Raw genomic sequence first — 19916 nt, 5'->3', positions numbered from 1 at the left:
AACATATATATACGACATATATAATGTTAGCACTCAAATTTCACACGGTACGTAGTGTAAAAATATTCAATCACATAAACATCAATCAACAACAACGTTATTGTTTTCCTTTAGGGACTCGGAAGGTTTTATATCTTCATCTTCATAATACAAAAAGGAAGAAAGATTGCAAGCTAGCTAATCCAGGGTAATGCTTCGGTGACTTTAAGCTCAGTAACTTTGGTGACTTTGATGTATTTTAGATGAGAGTGAATGATAGATGACTGATTAAAATAAATTATTTTGATGAGAGAGAATTATTAGTTAGGAGAGAGATAGAGACGCTGACGTCAACAGATCTTTTCCTTTTGTTTGGGAACCATCTTTCGACTCCCCTAAAACGGTTTTGTTTCTACGACTACTTTCCTTATTGAAAGTCACCAAAGTCACCGAGTTCAAAGTTACCGAAGTGTTACCCGCTAATCCATGGCATCTATCTCATGTCTTTCCATATTCATTAAAATTGCATTAATTTACCAACTTGAGCACATGTGTCTCCTCCATAAAAATATGAGCATTGCAGGATCTCAACAAGTACCACACAATAATTTGTTAGACTTAAGAAACCTTACCTCTCCTTTTTCCCCCACCTAAATTTAACATAATTAATAAGAAGACTCGTTAAATATGAAGGTAAAACAAACTCCAAGTCTCCAACCCCAACTACCTAAGCATATAATACCACATAAAACATAATTAGTATAATAAGTTTATTAAATTTATAATGAAATTATTTTGTAGTTTGTTTCAACCTAGACACACACAATTGAGGTCTACTTCAACCTAAGTCGCAACATACGTGAGTAGAAATTTCAACCATTTGTGTCGGTTGTAGTTGGTTGATTCTTTTTTTATTTTATTTCTATGAATGCAATCTTTTTATATATGAACCCGATCAGTGTTGAAAAATGATAAGTTTATAGTGATATTTTATGAGGAATCGTGGAATGTGAGAGTATTCGAGAGAAGACTATGTTTCTTGTTTAATTGTTCGCTTTACATGCTTTGAACTTGTATGGTTTGCATATGGCAAGTCTCCCTTTTAGTAGGCTCTAAGGGAAAGTTATAAACATATCATAAGTTAATAATTTATGCACGTCAAGAAAGAGTTATGCACACTTCTCTCTACTATATATCTACACACAAACACACAAACACACAAACACACACACACACACATACATACATACATACATACATACATACATACATACATATATATATATATATATATATATATTTAATACTATTTTTCTACACTACCATTCTAGTTCTACACATCTCTAGAATATTCTTTGGACTACACCGCTTATTAGCTAATTGAGCATAAATGCTTGATTAATTCGGTGGACCAAATCAAGTTTATAATCCCCCCGACCCCAAATCTTGATTTGTCCATAAAATGTCTTCTTTAGCTTGAGAGTGATGGACAAATTGGAAAGTGCACCAAATCATAACTAGTAATAAAGTAGTAAGTTTATCGTCTCCATATGGACTGCGTTCAACTTAGCAATTAAATGAATTTATTAGAAGTAAAAGCAAATAAAAGAGATAAAGGGGTTTGCATGATTGTAATTGTCCCGCCCAATGCGAGACTATGTTGTTGTGATTCAGAATTATAACGGTGATCAGGGAATCCTCGAATCCCCTATCATTTCTTTGTTGTAATTAATGAGGTTAATTATTAGTTTATGACCTATCTTTGATCTACGAAAATAGGCTACGAAAATAGGATACCCCGTGATATAGTAGTGGAAGTTTTAATTGTCTATCACTGCAATTTAACTGGTTACAATTGCGGGTGTTCTCTTAAGATGTGTGGTGAGGAGTTGAACGATTGTCAAACCAACTATTGCATCATGGCACGGATTTCATGCAAGTTGGTAGTGATGTAATCGAACTTCAACCGATTCTCCAATTGAGCATCTGAAAATCGTTGTTCAAGCTCGACGACGGATTGGTTGCGAGTCATGGTCGCGGATTCGTGGACTCGATGATACTAATTGTAACCGGATTTGGATATTCAGGGAGAGAATCCGAGAATGATCTTGGGATTCAATAGGAATTCTAATGAATAGAGAATAGAATTCGGTACAGGAAATTCAAATGCAGTTTCAGAGTATTAGAGAGGAGAATTTGTTGATTGAATGTATTGTACCCTTTTTCATTACATCAAGTAGTATTTAAGCACAATTACATTTGTAAGATCTAACAAAAGGTCATTATCTTAGGGACACCACAGCTACATGCAGCTGGCACATGACTTCCAGAAGAAATAGAAGATGCTAACAATGCTGACACAACCAAACTAAAATGCGAATAACCAAACTAAGATGCAATACTTATGTTTATTAAATTGCAGTGTCCTTCATGTGACATGAATTGTACCGTGAAAAATTATGCATTCACTCTCGCTAACCCATTGGCCAGAGTAGGAAACACAAGTGTGGAAAAGTATGAGGAATAGCCATTTATTTTTTGTTGATGACATAATGATATTTTGTAAAGGCATAAAAAAGAATGTGACATCTTGTTCTCGAGATATTCTTGCATGAACTCTCACCCAACACATCATTCTTACACCCAACCAGGGGCGAATGCTTGTGGAAGGGTGGGGTAGCTTTGGCTACCCCAAAATTTGTATTTTCATTGAATGATTAAGTGTATTATCCTAGCTAGCTACCCCAATAATATATTTTTAGCCACCTCAAACAAGTTTATTCGCAAAATATAAAAAGCTTAACAAACTAATATTTGATTAATAAACATATTTGTCTTATTTTGACATTTCGGTCTCTACAACAACTATAGAGAGAGTATTTTTAGCAATCAAAATTATCAATAGTCAAACAAAATGGACGGTAGGTTAATACAAATAGTTTATTTATTTACATCGAAAAAGAAATTGTTAGTCTATTTTCAAATATCCAATTATGAATATATATATATATATATATATATATATATATATATATATATATATATATATATATATTTGACTCCATGAAGCCTAATTTTATAGAAATTAAGCATATTTAACCCTTAAATTTAATATATAACGTTAAAAAAAAATTAATTTTTCTTTACCTAAAAAAAATCTTTGTATTTGGCCCCCTCGTAAAAATGACTCTAGCTTCGCCGCTACACCCAACCAATAAAAAATTGACACATGTTACTAACTTTAAAGAAAGTGTGATTTTAATTAAGGAAATGGAAACATAAATGGTGGTGGGTGGTTCTTGTCGGTTAAAGAAAATGGAAAAAGGAGAGAGAAATATTAAAAATAATGAGAAAAAATTCTGATATTAATTCTTTTTATTATTTTAATGAGGTGTTAGATTTTAATTGGTTGAATGTAAGAATGATGTGTTGGGTCACGTAAGAATTTCTCCTTGTTCTCTTGTTATTTTAGAGTATTAATTCATTGTTGCTCCCATCGATTCCTCATACTCCCAACAATTTGGATTTCGGGTGCCAAACATATATACGACATATAGAGTGTGTAATTTAATTGCTAAAAATTAAAATATAGGATTAGACAACTTTTTTTGTATCTTGTTTGATTTAATAACTAATCATGAGATTAGACAAAACAATTAGCAAGAAACTAGACAAAAACATGATTTATTTTTTCAATCAAGTAAATATGAATTTTTATCTCTCATTTAATTATGAAGTATGAAAATACAAAAGTGCCCTTTTTATTTTTCAACATATCGTCTCTATCTCTCTAGTACAATTATGTCTTGTGTATATTTCTGGGGCTCTTTTAACATTCATGTTATGGAGACCCTCCTAGTGGGATCTTAAGTTTAATTTTTTATGACATTTTTGGGGCTTGCATGTCTAGAAATATTCGTGTAACTCATTAGTGTTTTTTCGTTTTTGGGTGTAAACCCTCTTTTACTAAAAAAAAATAAAATAATAATTATGTCTTGTGTACTGTAATGCCAAGTATTGTTATATGTAAGGTTACATTTGTTTTGCGAATGAAACACACTCATAATATTAATTATATATAGTACTAAAAAAAGCCATACGGTTAAGTAATAAAAATGAATGTTTTCAACAAAAAAAAAAGTAAAAAAAAAATATGAATGTTTTCAACAAAAATAAAAGTAAAAAAAAAAAAATGAATGCGGTTTAAAATATTCAACCATGATAAACTAACAAAAAAATTCCGGTGGATGACGATTTAGTAATGTCAGCAAAACGTTCATTTTTTATTTTGAAAGGTCAGCAAAACGTTCATGTCCACGTCAATAATTTCTTTTAGGGACCATCAGCCTTTTTTTTTTTTTTTTTTTAAGGAAGGGACCGTTTTACCAATGTGTCACATGTTCGATTCCTGAAACACAGAGTGTTGAACCCAGGACGCGGTGATTGTAAAAGCACTTTCTACCCCTAGGCCAAGGCTGAAGGAGAAATGATGTTATGCGCTTGATTTAGAAAGTTAGTGGACTGGAATTCTATTTCTAAAGAGATTTTTGGTAGCTGAACTCTGCAATCGTTGTTGTTTCCGGCGAGGCAATTGGTGGCATGGCAGCTTAGTCTCTCTCTCTCTCTCTCTCTCTCTCTCTCTCTCTCTCTCTCTCTATGTGATTCTTTCTCATTTTTTTTTTTTTTTGCTCTTTTCTCTTCTCTCTCTTAGTTGTTGTGAGGTGTCATGCATTGGTTGGATGTGGCCAAATCCAACTTTTTGGTCATGTGACCAACTAAGAATTACTCCTACTTTGAGTCAACAAGTTGATTGTTGAATAAGACAGTCTTTAGCATTTTCATTTATTTATTTATAAATATACAAATAAAGATGTCTCGTCAACTGTTAGATGTATATGTATTAGCACCAGAATCAAGCCACTAAAAAATCATGAGGAACATCAATTAAGTTTGATTCAAAAGTGCATACAAATGTTCCATTCATACATTTCTTTTCGAACCAAGCCTTGCATTTTGGACAATCTTATTTACCAAGTTCCTTTTTTTTCTTAAAATTCCTGGTTTTATTTTTTTTATTTCAATGCTTTGCCATCTCCACAAACAAGGTTGACATAACGTTTTTTGCTCTCGAATAGTTGATTTGTTGTTGCTTGACACTTCCTTAAACTCTCCAGCAAATGGTATAAAAACATCAATTCAATTTGATGGAAGATCAAGAGTGGGATCCTTGGTATTAAATCATTGTATAATAAGCTTGGTTAAGAGTCCTGTTCCGTTGGTTATCTCTCCAACATGTTATTGGCTAGAATACAATCCCAATCAAGTGGTGAATCTGTTACATGTGGCTCCATACAGACCTTAATTACAATTGGTTTGCATTTGTTTCTTAACAAACCTTTTCATATATGCGTGATCAATATAAACAACCTCACTTATGTCTGATCAAAATTGCTAATTAAGATGTTCATTCCTTTACTTAAATATATGTTGAGATTGATGGTGTTTATCTTCTTCGGTACGTGATCAGTTATGGACAAAACACAGTTGTAGGGTTGGAATTTGATTCATATCCTAAATGCTACTTATGGCTATTATTAATTAGGTCAAAATGTGCACTCACCCCCCTATTATGTAATATACTACTTCTATTGCTAGGCATAGTTCTTTTTTATTAAAAAATTGTTACGATTATAAACATCATTTAAATTATAAGAAGATATGCATTTATTTAATTTTTTCTATATACATCTGTAATTCATAATACTAAGTATTTTGGAAGAAGAAGGTTTGAATTAAACATATTCATTCACGGTCGAACTCCGATTATAAAGACCTCTTTTTCCTGAGAACCGAAGGGACTCGTCGAGCTCCAATTACCAAAACCTACTTTATATAAGTACTAGAGGGTTTTTTTTTTTTGCTCAAAAAAAAAAAGAACTAGAGGGTTTTTTCCCAAAAAAAAAGTAGAAAGAAAATAAAGGGTTAGCACGAAAATAATTAAACATATTCATTACAAATTAATTATTTTAAGAATATGATGCACAAACAAAAAATGCTCTCTCTTATCACCTTAGAAAACCATAGCAATCACCACTTTTTTTATTATATTGTTTTTAATTATTGATTGGGGCATATTATCATGTTTGGTTTGGTCATTTGATAGTTAATCTGAATGTATATCCATGTCATATATATTTGTTAAAACTCTCTAGCTAGAGTATTCATAATGAAAGAGATTCAAATATCGATCCAAAAAACAGAAAAATTGCACAAAACCGAATATTATTGAATATATTTCGTTGTTATTTTGTAAAACTCTTTAGGTCGGATCAAACTCCAAATTCCTTGTCTCCGTGAGCTTAGTTCAGTTAGTAAGGACAATGCATAAAATATGCAAGGTCTGGAGTTCAAACCCCGGACACCACAAAAAAAACTCCAAATTCCTTTTTATGAACTGAATCAAACCACATACATAAATTTTAATACTTTTTTTTTGGTATCATTATGGTATATTGCATTTTAATAAATTATATGTTGGTTTTTAATTTTTTAATTATATGTATAAGTTTAATTTAATCTACAATTTTTTATTTCATATTTTTGAAACACAATTGATCATCGTCATCCTAATATTATTTTTTAGTATATTGTATGTTATACTTTGCATAAAACCTATTATTTTTATAATATTACTAAAAATTTTAATATAATTTTGATATCCAAAAATCAAACCAAATTAAACCGTATTGAATCAATCTAATCAAATTTTTTAAAATGAATCTTCCAAAACGAACGTATAATTTTATCTTTAGATCATATGAATTTCTTACCTTAAAATCTATTCAAACCGAACCACGATTCTTCGAACACCTCTTCCATCACCTTGTCAAGGGGTAGGACAAAGTGAGAGTTTTAACAAAACCACTTAAGTTCTTAAAAAAAAAAAAAAACTAAGGGCCTGTTTGAATTAGTTTTCAAAAACTCTTTTTTAGTTTTCAAAAACTTAAAAACAAAAAACTTGTTTGAAGCATAAATTTTCAAAAAGCAATTTTGAAAACTAATTTTCATTATCGGTTTTTAAAAACTATAAAATGGAAAGAACTAAAAACATGTTTTGCTTTTTAATTTTAGTTTTCAAAACAGAAAACACGGAGAAAAATGCACTTTTCATTAATGGCAATTGTTGTAATTATATTGAAGTTGTACATATTTTTTTTTTGAATGGCAAATATAATATATATATATATACATATATATATATATATATATATATATACACACACACATACACACACACACACACACACACACACACACACACACACACACACACACACACACATATATATATAGATAAAAAACGAAAAACTGTACAAATACACCAAACGGCCGCCCGAAGACGCCTCACCAGAACACCCCTAGGGGAAACTCCAAGCCTCACAAACGAGGGAGGAGAAACAGCCCGGGGGCACCACCAAAAACAAGAAAGGAAAAAACAACAAAACGGACAAAAACACTCAAGCTGTAACCTCGCAAAAGGACACAACAAGCACGCCAAACCCTGCAGAGAAAAAGAACGCAAGGAGAAACCCAGGAAGCCAGGCCGGAAGGATAGAGGCAAACAGACCCCCCCCCCCCCCCCCCCCCCCCCCCCACACACACACACACACACACACACCCACCACAACACCCTACCGCTGCCAACAAAGGACGGGCTGCACCTCCCACTCATAGAACGAGCAGGAACTAGCAGGGCACTTAGCCAGGAACCACTTCCAAGCTAAGAGTTTCGCACGGTCCACCACAGACTCCTCTCGACGGGCGCCACCAGAGAAAATAAGGTCATTCCGGGACGTCCAGATGGTCCAAATAACAGCATGCCAAACCAGAAGAAAACCTAATCTAACACGCTTCCCCCTCCCTAGACCCGTAAAGTACAGGAACTGCTGAGCTAGACCCAGGGGGACCACAAACTCCCAACCTAACCACCTAGACACCTGATACCACACTGGAAGAATAGAGGGACACGAAAGAAACAGGTGCACCGCCGACTTCGACGGCTCCGAGCAGAAGACACACCCTAAGCCCCCGACCGGGAGCGGAACACCTCGACGACTAAGATTGAGCCTGGTGGGGATCCTATCAAGAATAAGCTGCCAAGAAAAAACCACCACTATCGACGAGGTGCCTGACATGTTAAGGGAACAGAAATGTTAACGTATGATTCAAGAATAAGTTCATGTGATTGGGAATGCACTGAGAACAACATTCTCAACTTTTTGTATTTATATTTTTCCATCTTGGTTTTTTTTTCGATTTTTAAACCTTTAACTATTGATATTTCACTGAATTTTTTTATTATTTGAAATCTTTATTTTATTTTATTTTTAAACTTTTTATAATTATTAATTTGTCTAGTCAAATGTGGATCATCTAAACTAGCGTGGAGCTGCGAAACAATGTAACAGTACGCAAAGTCGTTTGAATTCTCCGACCATAATCAAACGCTCATACAGATAAGGTAAGGCATAACCATCTAACCGCCTATATAACGGAGACTTGACACTGATATGAGTGGAATCAGACTCGAATAGCTTAATCATGTGTCATATTCGAGAAAAAACTGTATGAATTTATTGATTGTAAAAATGAAATCAATGTAGTATTAAACTTTTCTTAGGAACTCATTTGTCATTATTACATTCATTTTTTTAGAAAAAAAAACATTCATTTTTAAATATATGTATCAAACAAATTTTCCAATTTTAAAATTTTAAAATACATTCTAACAGCTGTAAGAAAAATAAATTCAAAAATCAAATTTATCAAACAAGTCTTCTCAAATTATCATTTCAAAAACTGTTTTTAAAAAAGAGTTACCAAACACGTTTTTTTAAATGTTTCTTCTTTAAAACAGTTTCAGAAAATTGGTTTTAAAAATAGATTTTGAAAACTAAAAAACAAAACACAACCAAACAGGCCCTAAATCGCTTAAGTTAACCCTCCCTTTTCCCTTTTTAGACGGATTAGTCGCATTGCGGGCCAAAACGAGTTGGATTACCTCGTTTGACCACCGGTATTAACCCTATTTTAGTGTTAGGCCGACCTTGCCAATCAGTTATCCTCTAAAAAAAAATCGTGTGCTATCCTCTAGCTTTTGTTATTTTTTGGCAGAATGGTAATAAACCACCACATTTGTGGGCATAGATAGCTAATGTACACCAAACAAATACTCGATCCGTTTCAAAATGAGTATCGTTTTAGGTGTTGACACACATATTAAAATGGAATGAAATAATCATTAGATGTAACATTTTTACTAAATTGCCCTTTACTTTATAAGAAAAAGACAAACTTAAAGTTGCATTGGAAATTATGTGAGAGAAAAGTTGGAGTATTTATAAAGGGTAAAGTTGGAAGAAAAAAAAATTAAAGTTGTATTGGAAATGTAAAGTGACATTCATTTTGAAACAAATTTTTTTTGCTAAAGCGATACTCATTTTGAAACGGAGGGCGCATGTAAAAGATCTTTCTTACTTCCATTCACAGCTAGCCTACCCACTATACTTTTCACGTATTCGGACTTCTATGTGGGTAGAATTTTCATTATTTTGATTTGTCTTTTGGACTTTGGATGCCAAGGATTATAATAGTAGTACTCAAAATGCATACGGACATTCAAACATATGCATTAGCAACAACAAATTCCGATCACAATTCGCTAAATGTCAAAAATAACGTTTAAGTCCACGTTACGTACTAATTTCATTTAGGGACCATTGCCATATAAACACGTACAAATTAATTAAGTGTAAGAAATATCTTTATTAGTTCATTATAAAAGGACTAAGAAATTGTCTTAAATCTTCACGATCAAAAAAATATAAGATAGGTAGCTAAAGCATGGCATCTATCTCACCCCTTGCCTTCATTAACACAATCAATGTCTCTTCCAACTCAAAGATTTCCCCTTCTTCGCATCCATTTTCACAAAAACAACAAAAATATTCTAGACATAGAAAATTACCAAGACGCCAAGTAATCACATTCAGTGGTAATGATACTAACCAAAACAACCCTAAAGAAGAGCAAGAACAACAAAACATTGTTGTAGGAAATAGGAGGAATGTTCTAATTGGCCTTGGAGGACTTTGTGGTACTTTCACCACTAACCCTTTTGCCCTAGCTTCTCCAATTTCCCCTCCCGACCTTTCCACATGTGGTCCACCGGATCTACCCTTAGGTGCAACACCAAACAATATTAATTGTTGTCCACCAAATTCCACAAAAATCATAAATTACAAAATTCCTTCATCAAATCAACCCTTAAGGGTAAGACAAGCAGCACATTTAGTCAACGATGAATATCTACAAAAATACAAAAAAGCCCTTGAACTCATGAAAGCCTTACCATCCAGTGATCCACGTAGTTTTGTACAACAAGCAAACATCCATTGTGCTTATTGTGATGGTGCATATTCTCAAGTTGGTTTCCCTAACCTTGATCTTCAAGTTCATAACTCTTGGCTCTTTTTTCCTTTTCATAGATGGTACCTTTATTTCTATGAAAGAATCTTAGGTAGCTTGATTAATGATCCAACCTTTGCTTTGCCATTTTGGAACTACGACTCTCCTAATGGCATGCAACTTCCCTCCATTTACGCCGACAGTACATCACCTCTTTACGACAAACTCCGAACCGCTAGTCATCAACCTCCAACACTCATAGACTTAAACTATGATGATGATGATGTTGATGTTGATGATGATGCAAATGGAAGAATCTCCTCAAACCTTACTACAATGTATAGACAAATGGTCTCAAACGGAAAAACTTCAAGTCTTTTCCTCGGAAGCTCTTATCGTGCCGGTGATGAACCCGATCCTGGTGCTGGATCCATAGAGAATGTTCCACATGGACCAGTTCATAGATGGAGTGGTGATAATACGCAACCTAACTTTGAAAACATGGGAGTTTTCTATGCAGCTGCTAGAGATCCTATTTTTTTCTCTCACCATTCAAATATTGATAGGTTTTGGTCTATATGGAAAACACTTGGTGGGAAAAGAAAAGATTTCAAAGACAAAGATTGGTTAGAATCAGAGTTTCTTTTCTATGATGAAAATAAGAATCTTGTGAAGGTTAAGGTCAAAGACTGTCTTGACACAAAAAAATTAGGTTATGTTTACCAAGATGTTGATATTCCATGGTTAAATGCTAAACCTAAACCATGTAGAAAAAATATACAAAAAAATGTGGAAGTTGCACAAGGAAATTTTTTTGGTATTGGTGAAGCACGTGCAAGTGAGATTAACTCAAGGAGTTATGTTACGTGTCCATTGGTTTTGGATAATGTTGTTAGTACAATTGTGAAGAGGCCAAAGAAATCAAGGAGCAAGAAGGAGAAAGAAGAAGAGGAAGAGGTTTTAGTGATTGAAGGGATTGAGTTTGATAAGAGTTTAGGTGTTAAGTTTGATGTTTTCATTAATGATGAAGATGATAAGGTGATTAAGCCAATTAATAAGGAGTTTGCTGGAAGCTTTGTGAATGTACCTCATTCTTCCCATGATCACAAAAAGAAGAAGACTAATAGTTGTTTAAGGGTTGGATTAACGGATTTGTTGGAAGATTTAGGAGCTGAGGATGATGATAGCATTGTGGTTACTTTGGTTCCAAGGTATGGGAAAGGAATTGTCAAAATTAGAAATATCAAGATAGAGCTTGAAGATTGAAAATTTCTACCACTTTGTTATATGCACGTGTGTGTTGGGTGAGTTGACTGGTGGATATATTGTAGTTCTGATAATAAAATATGGCTAATTCTACTAGTTAAAATAGTGTTACATTACACTATGAACAAATTTTACTATTAGATTAATATTAATAAGTATACTTTTTTTTTTTTAAGGATGTTAATAAGTATACTTGTATCTCACTTTATTTATTGGTGGGACTTGTTGATGTAATAGTGAAAATAAATTTGTGATATGCAACATCTATTCAGTTTAATTTACTTGTGTACCATAAAATATATATTTTGTGTATATGGCGATTATTTTCACATGGGTGAAATTTGTTTTTCAGATGGGTAAAATTTAATCTATTAGTCTTCGTAGTTACGTATAACAATATGACTTATAATTGTAGGTTTCCATTTAAACTTGTCCAACTTTGACAGAAAATCTGCTTAAGTTAGGTGTGGGTGTGAGGTGATCAGACTTTTCCTAACATTAAAATTGAGGTAGATGAGGAAATGAGCCGTTAATACTCGTGCACTCTTAATCTAAACCATCCGACTAACAAAAAATATATTATTTTATATCTTTTTCATAAGTATTTACTCGTTCATTTTATTAGTAATACTTTATCCGGTTTTTATTATAAAAAATGATTAATTTTTAGGTTTATTGAATAATTTGAATATCTAGAGAAAGTATGACAATCTGACCCTACTAAAGGTTTATAGGATCAATTTATTATCAATATATTGTTGTTTATCTAATTAAAGTCTGCATAACTAATTTTCTGATTTGGCAATTGAAGAGCTTGGTGTTTGGTTTACTTGTATAGCAATTAAATATTAATTCATTCGGTATCTCTCTTATTCATTGGTGCAGATATAAAGGGGACTGCTATGGTGCAGTTGTTTTTATGACTTTTCTGGAAAAGTCGCTTATGTGGCTTGATGGGAGAGTGCCACGTGGATGTCTTTTTAAATCGGTTATTTGGAAAAACGATTTTAAAAAGCTTTTGTTTTATATAAAAAATATTTTTTAATTTCTTTTTTATTTTTATTTTCATGTTTATCCCTTAGGATTGTGTTTCCGGCTCTGATACCAGATTTGGAGTGGGGTTTTCAGCGGAATTTTTACGAACTTCTTTTAGCATTTGTTCGATTTTAAATAATCCTTGAAAAGGTTTTAAGAGTGTTTTAGCTCTTTGTTTTTGTATCTGAGTAAGATTTTCTAAATCTTCTGTATCTCTTAATAGATCTTCAATATATTCTATATGATATATAACAAATTCTCTAGAATTGTAAAGAGTTTGTTTAAAAATAATTCTTTCATAATACAATTCTATTTCAGAGACTATGTCTTCTAGCCTTTTCTTGAAGAGTCTTAATTCTGTTATAAGATCTAGTCCAGGCATTATAGATTTTCGGCAGAATTTTCAGCGGAATTTTCTCGAGCTTTATCTTTTTCTCGAGCTTCGTTTATAAGTTGTTCAATTCCTTCTAATCCCCAAAAAGGTTCTAAAAGAATTTTTGCTCTTTTTATTTGAATCTCTGTGAGATTTTCTTGTATTTCTTCTACCAAATTTTCAATTAAATCTATATGAAATCTCATTAAAGTTTGTGCCCTATAAACTATTTGTTTGAACGTTATTAAATCATAATACCATTCTATATCACTTACTAAGTGTTGCAACCTAGTTTTAAACAGTATTAATTCCGATTTAAGAGTTAAACCAGGCATATTTAATTATAGTTTTTGATTTATGTTATTAACCTGTAATGATAAGGTTTTTATAGAATCTTGTAGCTTTTTCAACTCACTTTCTTTATTGATTTCGAAATCCTTTCTAGGAGGTTCGAATGAGGATGAAGCATCATCTTCAAATATAGTTCGAGAACTTAATGATTTACTAAAATCCTTTTGATCTCTGTTTGGTGATGTTATTCGAAGACTTTGGCTTCTAAACAATGGTTTTTCTGTTTCTTCAAACATATTCTTTTCTGCTTCTATCAAAGAAAAACTATTTCTTGTGATATCTTTAAATATTGGTGTTTCCAAAGTGATTAATGGTGTAAATAATTCATCAATATGAATTGTTTCTTTCCCTATGAATTCTATGCTATGATGTGAATTACTCAAAGCATAATTAATTCTGTAGTAAATTGTAAAAGGATGATTACCTTCTTTCATAAATGTTGAATCTTTTAGTTTATAATGAAAAACTATAGATTTATTCAAATCTATATCTTTTAGGGATAATCCCATCTGTAAATTTATATCAAATTTTATCTTTCCATATTTTAGATTGCATTTTCCTTTTGCAATTACTGCTTGTTTCTTATTTCTAATTCTAGAATCTTCTAGAGCTATTTCTAGAGGTGAATCAATACCTTTCATGAAGGTACTTTTGATTAGAATTTGAATGGTTGATATATGAATATAACCAATCTTTTTTCTCTCGTTCTCAGAAAATTTTCCAAGTCTTTTATCGATTTGTTGTTTATCTATAGTTTGAAGGTGAGAAAAAACACAAGAAGGGGGGTTGAATTGTGTTTTAGAAAAGTTCTTCGTTTCTCCTAAAAAACTGAACACACTGATCAGAAGCTAAGCGAGACAGCTTCTGAAGTGATAATCAGAATCTAAATGCAGCGGAATAAAACAGAGAGAGAGAAGAAGAACGACACAAAGCAATTATACTGGTTCCTTCCACAATCCGGAAGTAGTCCAGTCCCCCTTGCACTTCCAAGGAGATTTCACTATGAGTAATATCTGATTACAAATGCTCAAGCACACAAGCAAGAGACTTCCAATGCTCAAGCACACAAGCAAGAGACTTCCTTTGCTCAAGAACACAATCAAGAGACTTCCTGCTCAAGCACAACTGCAAGAGACTTCCTAACTAAACAAAATTACACAGAAAATTGTTTAAGGTTGAACACTTGATATACAATCAGAGGTGTTCACAATACAAATCAGATACAGACTCAATGGACTTAAGAATTTCTAAGATATGACTTTGAGACACAGAAATTCTAAGTGAATGCAGAACAATTTCAGCAGAGGTTTGGTACTTGTGAAAATCTTGTGAGTCTTTCGTTCAGCGTTCTTACATTACCAATTCTCTAGGTCTTCACTCCTTTATATAGAGGTGTGAGAGAGACGTTGTGAAATTGCCAGCACACCAAAGAGTCGTTGTTGAAGCTTGATCTTTCACCAATAATCTTTTGCCTGATTTGGCTGTTGTCCTATGAAGAACAAATTTGAAATCCATTCCTTATCCAAAGGAACATCTATGCAGGCGAAACCGTATTCTGGAGCTGTTTTCTTGTCCTGTAGCGCGGACACAAAACAGAGTAGTGGAGAACGTGGTTGTACAATTCGTACAAAGTACAATGTCAACGCTTTCGTTCAAATTGCAAACACACGCCTTCAAACACCTTTGAAATGACCGTTGCAAACTCCACTAATCCTTTGTTTGTGTTTTCGAATCCAATAGACAGCTTTTGCATTGATAATTCTTCAATTCTTGATTCTTTGCAAATCCAGTTGATATTCAGCTTCTGGTGAAATGGCTTCTGATGATGCAGCTTCTGATGATGCAGCTTCTGATGATATGACTTCTGCAGCTTCTGATGACGCAGCTTCTGATGATGTGGCTTCTGGACCTCTTGTCTTCAGAAGCACTATTCTTCAGGAGCAGCCTACTTCAGGAGCGCTATTTCTTCAGGAGCAGCTTGACTTCAGGAGCGCTTTTTCTCTTCAGTAGCAAGTTGCCTTCAGGAGCGTCCAAGCTTCAAATTTTTGTTGTTTCCATAGCTCTTTATTTGCTCATTCAGAACCAATGATGATGTAACTTTATAATTATGGTCCTGTACACTTGAACAAATATTAGCTAGTCCAATTTACAATTTTTAATACCTTGTTATCATCAAAACCCTTTAAGGTTCATTGTTAAACACATTTTGTTCCAACAATCTCCCCCTTTTTGATGATGACAAACAAAAGTATTTAAAATTGATCAATTGTTGTTAATCTAATTAACAAGTTGACTTTGGGGTTCTGAGGTTTGTAAGCTCAGACTCCCCCTGAGTCTGATAGTCTTTAAGGTGAGGTTTGTAAGCTCCCCCTAAGTTCTATCCAGGTTAATTAAATTCATTTTTCGCGCAATAATATTATCAGAGCTTAAAAACAAAATTGAATCATTGAAAGAATTAACTTATAGATAAGAAGAATGGTTCAATTAATTTTACTTGAATTTTGATACTCCTTCGTTCGTTCATAGCTTATACCAATAAGGTAAAAAAAATGATAGAAGGTTTTCAAAAATTTCAAATGCCATTAATGGGGCTCAGAGCCTTTAAATACTTGTCACATATACTCCCCCTTTTGTCATTATCAAAAAAAAAATTAAGCATAAAAGACAAAAAGATATGAGAAAAACTCAAACAGGAGAGAGTATAAAAGAAAGTGAACTAAATAAATCAGAGCAAAATATATGAACATGTATATCAATTGTCAGAAGCAGCTAAACAGTCAGAATCAGTAAGCATTCAGAAGCAAGAGAAATAAGACAAGATGGTTTCAGAAGCAAGGACTAAGAAATTTTAAAACAGACAACAAACAAAGAAAAACACAAGGGTGTGCAACTAAGGGTTGGTTTGTTGTTGTTTCTTCATCTCTTCCATTTCTTCAATCTTCTTCTTCAACAGTTCTTCAAGTTGTTGTTGCCTCTGAAGAAGAGCTTGTTCCCTTTCTCTAGCTTCTTGCTGCTGCTGTGCCATCTGTTTCTTCAGAAGCTTACACAGCCTTGCTTCTCTGGTCAAGTAATCCGTTTCAAAGAAGAAAGGCTGGTTTGCCAGAAGCAGTGTAGAACTTCTTACTCTAAGACTCTGATTCACTTGCTCCATTAGCTTTCTGACTGAAGCTTGCTTGACTCTGATGCATTTGGCCTTGATTTCTTCAATAACCGCAGCTGCCCGGTTTTGAAGAGATGCCCAGGAGTCTTCATATGCACCTGTGAGATCAATTGTCCTTCTTTGATCCACCAGATTATGCATCTGACTCAGGATTGTGAGAAGCTCAGTATTGATATATCCAGATTCCAGGATGTTTGTGGGTGGATGATCAAGGGTTTCAAGATCAGAATCACTGATTTCTAAATCTTGAATGGGGTTAGGAATTGGAAAGGTAAGGTGTGTTTGTGTGTTTGAAGATGAAGGCTGGTCAGAGGCAATGTGAGTGGTAGAGGTTGAGGCTTGAACATTGACTAGAGAGATGTCAACATCCATGGGAGTTGGTTCTGGGGATTGTTCAGGTAAAGGTTGAAAGTCAGTTTCAGTTGATGGTTGTTGTGGTGAAGTTGATGTTTGATTGTTGAGTTGGGGGTCAATGATGGCTATTGGTGATTGTGGGGGTGTTGTGGGTTTTTGTGGTTCAGGTGTTTGTTGATGGGGGTTTTCTGAAACAACATTTTCAGAAGCAGTTGCTTCTGGAGTTGTTTCAGAGGCCTTTTCTGAAGTTTTGTCTATGGGTAATTCACCTGAGTAGTGGAGAGCAAGACTGTCTAAGACAGAAGTGTCTTCTTCTTGCTCAGTTGCTTGTGGTGAAAGGGGTGAAATGGGGGTAGAGGTGACTGGAATCTGACATACCTTGACTGAAGAGCCAGCTACAGAAGTGATAGCACTAGGTGCTTTCAGAACCGCTTCTGAAGCTTTAACAGCCACTTCCTTGACTTCTTCAGACTTCTTCTTGAGAAATTTATCACAATTCTCCAGTCCTGAAGCCTTGAGCCTTTGATCCCTTTCCTGATTGTGCTGAGCTTCTTTCCTCTTTATCTCAGCTAGCATCTGAACAGCTTGCTCATCATCTTCTTTCTTCATATCAGAAGTCACTCTTTTCTCAGGAATAGAAGCAGCCCTTATTCTCTTCTTCTCCTGTAACTCTGATAACTTAAAAGCAGCAAATTCCTTAGCCATTCTGGCCTTGGCAGGAGTCAGCTCAACCATAGAGCTTTTTATATCAACAGGTGCCTTTTTCTTCTTCAGCTTGGGCTCAACTTCCTCCTTTTCTATTTCATCCAAAGCTTCATCCAGTTTTTCCTTGTGATAAACTGTTTCAGCTTTCCCCCTCTTTCTTTTGACATCCTTCTTTTGCTTGCCCTTATCAGTAATTGCTTCTGATGCAGTGGCACTCTTTACCTTCTTTACTTTAGCAGGAACAGCTTCCTCCTGAGTGCTTGCATCTTCTTCCAGGACATACTCAGCTACTGATTGAACTAGGAAATCAGAGTCACTTTCCTTAAAGATGGGAGGAAAGTCCCTGATTATCTCAGTTTCAGCAGTTGTCATCTCTAACCACTTTTCATCTTTAGGGGCTTCTTTGATGAACTTCATAGAGCATAAGCTCCTGCTACTGATAGTCCTTTCAGCAGTAGAGACTTCGAAACATCTATCAGAAGCACTCCTTGTCCTTTTTAAGAACTCCAGCACCCTTCCTTGATAAAAGATTTCAGACAGCAATCTTCCATAGGGTACTTGTTTTCTTCCTCTGATAGTGCTTTCATTTATGGCCCAGCAGAGATGATCCATTACATATCTTGGGAAGTTTATCTTTTCCAAAATAGCCATGAAGTAAATTGCTAGCTTCTGTTGATTGTTGGGTTGGTCAGATCCTCCTGCTCTTTGAAAGAAGCAATCATTACTGAATTTCACCAACATCCTGTTGTGAATCTCCATTTCAGAAGGCTTTGCATCTTTCTTCCCACCCAAAAGAGTGTTGTAGTAACCTTGTAGCAGGACATCTTCCTTCCTGACTATTTCTTGGAATCTTCCCTCTGCATCCATCCTACAAGCTTTAGCTATAACGTCCTCAGTGATGGTTATAGGAATGCCCATCACTTCAGACCTTATTTCTAAGCTATCAAATGATGTAGGATTCATATCCATGACCATTTTCCCTTTCTTTGACCCAGCTTGTTTGCTTACGACTTTTGCAGGCTTTTCATTGTACACTTCAGCTTTTAACCAAAAGTCCTTGACCAAGTTCACATATGTTGGCCCATTTAGCATCTTGAAATACTCAGACAGCATCTGAGTCTCTATCAATCCTTCCATGTTTACTTCATACTTCTTGAGTGAAGCAAAATCCACCGGTGACTCTACTTGAACTATTAAGGATTCCCATGGAATATCCATAGTCTTCTCTTTGTAGATGGACCCAGATTCTGATACGCTTTGCTTGTTTGATGTAGATTCTGAAACTTTTGAGCTTGATGATGCCATTTGATGATTGACGAAGATTTGAAGAAGATGAAGATTTTAGGGTTCTAAGTTTGAGAGAATGCGCTTACTTCGCAAGAGGTTTGAGAGCAAATGTGTTTGTTGTGAGTGAGTAGTGTGTGAATTGACAAAGTGTTAGAAGTAAAACGATTGCAATTCAAAAGAGACAAACAAACATAACATTAATGACAAAATTGGGGGCGCGTGAAAAGTACTTTCAAAGCTATTAAATCATCATTGCCCTTTTAGTTATACACCAACACATACAGGCCACGTAAGAAGTTCACAGAGTAACTACCAAGTTAGTGGGCCAGAAGTTACTTTTTAAAAGGTAACTTCCAACGTTTCCACTAATTCAACTATTCAGAAGCAACAAATCCAGCTTCTGGACTTCAGATGCTGACGTCATCATCAGAAGCGAGTTTTCCTCAGAACCTCAATAAAGAGCTTCTGATGGACTACCGCTTCTGAACTAACTTCAGAACCTAAAATCCTATTCAGGAGCAAGCAAGCATTTAATCAGATACAAAGTGCATGTTCAAATTTTTCTTTATAAAATCAAATCTTTCAACAGTTAAAGGCTTAGTAAATATATCAGCCCATTGATTTTCAGTATCAATGAATTGTATATCTAAAATTCCTTTTTGAACATAATCTCTGATAAAATGGTGTTTGATTTCAATGTGCTTCGCTCTTGAATGCAAAATTGGATTTTTAGACAAACAAATAGCAGCAGTATTATCACAATAAATGGGAATACTGTTAGCAGTTATCTGATAATCTTCCAACTGATGTTTCATCCAAAGTAGTTGTGTACAACAACTTACAGCTGAAATGTATTCTGCTTCTGCTGTAGACATAGCAATAGTTGTTTGTCTTTTGCTAGCCCAGGATATAAGATTATCACCCAGAAATTGACAATTG

General features: G+C 34.3%; 1 protein-coding gene across 1 annotated transcript; it reads left to right on the top strand.

The window, feature by feature from the left end:
• The first annotated feature begins 9797 nt into the window (after positions 1–9797).
• LOC146943870 (polyphenol oxidase A1, chloroplastic-like) lies at positions 9798–11989 on the top strand. Its single transcript, XM_085742168.1, has one exon. The coding sequence runs from the start codon at positions 9883–9885 to the stop codon at positions 11710–11712; it is 1830 nt and encodes a 609-aa protein (XP_085598294.1). The 5' UTR covers positions 9798–9882; the 3' UTR covers positions 11713–11989.
• The last annotated feature ends 7927 nt before the right edge of the window (positions 11990–19916 follow it).

The sequence above is a fragment of the Medicago sativa genome, chromosome 2 (assembly GCF_051527215.1).
Source record: "Medicago sativa cultivar Bolivia chromosome 2, Bolivia_mono, whole genome shotgun sequence".
Taxonomy (NCBI): Eukaryota; Viridiplantae; Streptophyta; class Magnoliopsida; order Fabales; family Fabaceae; genus Medicago; species Medicago sativa.
Note: the sequence above shows the minus strand (reverse complement) of the source record. Positions and strands in the feature narration are given on the sequence as shown.

What these genes read in the sequence shown, in the direction of transcription:
- LOC146943870 (XM_085742168.1), top strand. Translation starts at nt 9,883, where the DNA reads ATGGCATCTATCTCACCCCTTGCCTTCATTAACACAATCAATGTCTCT.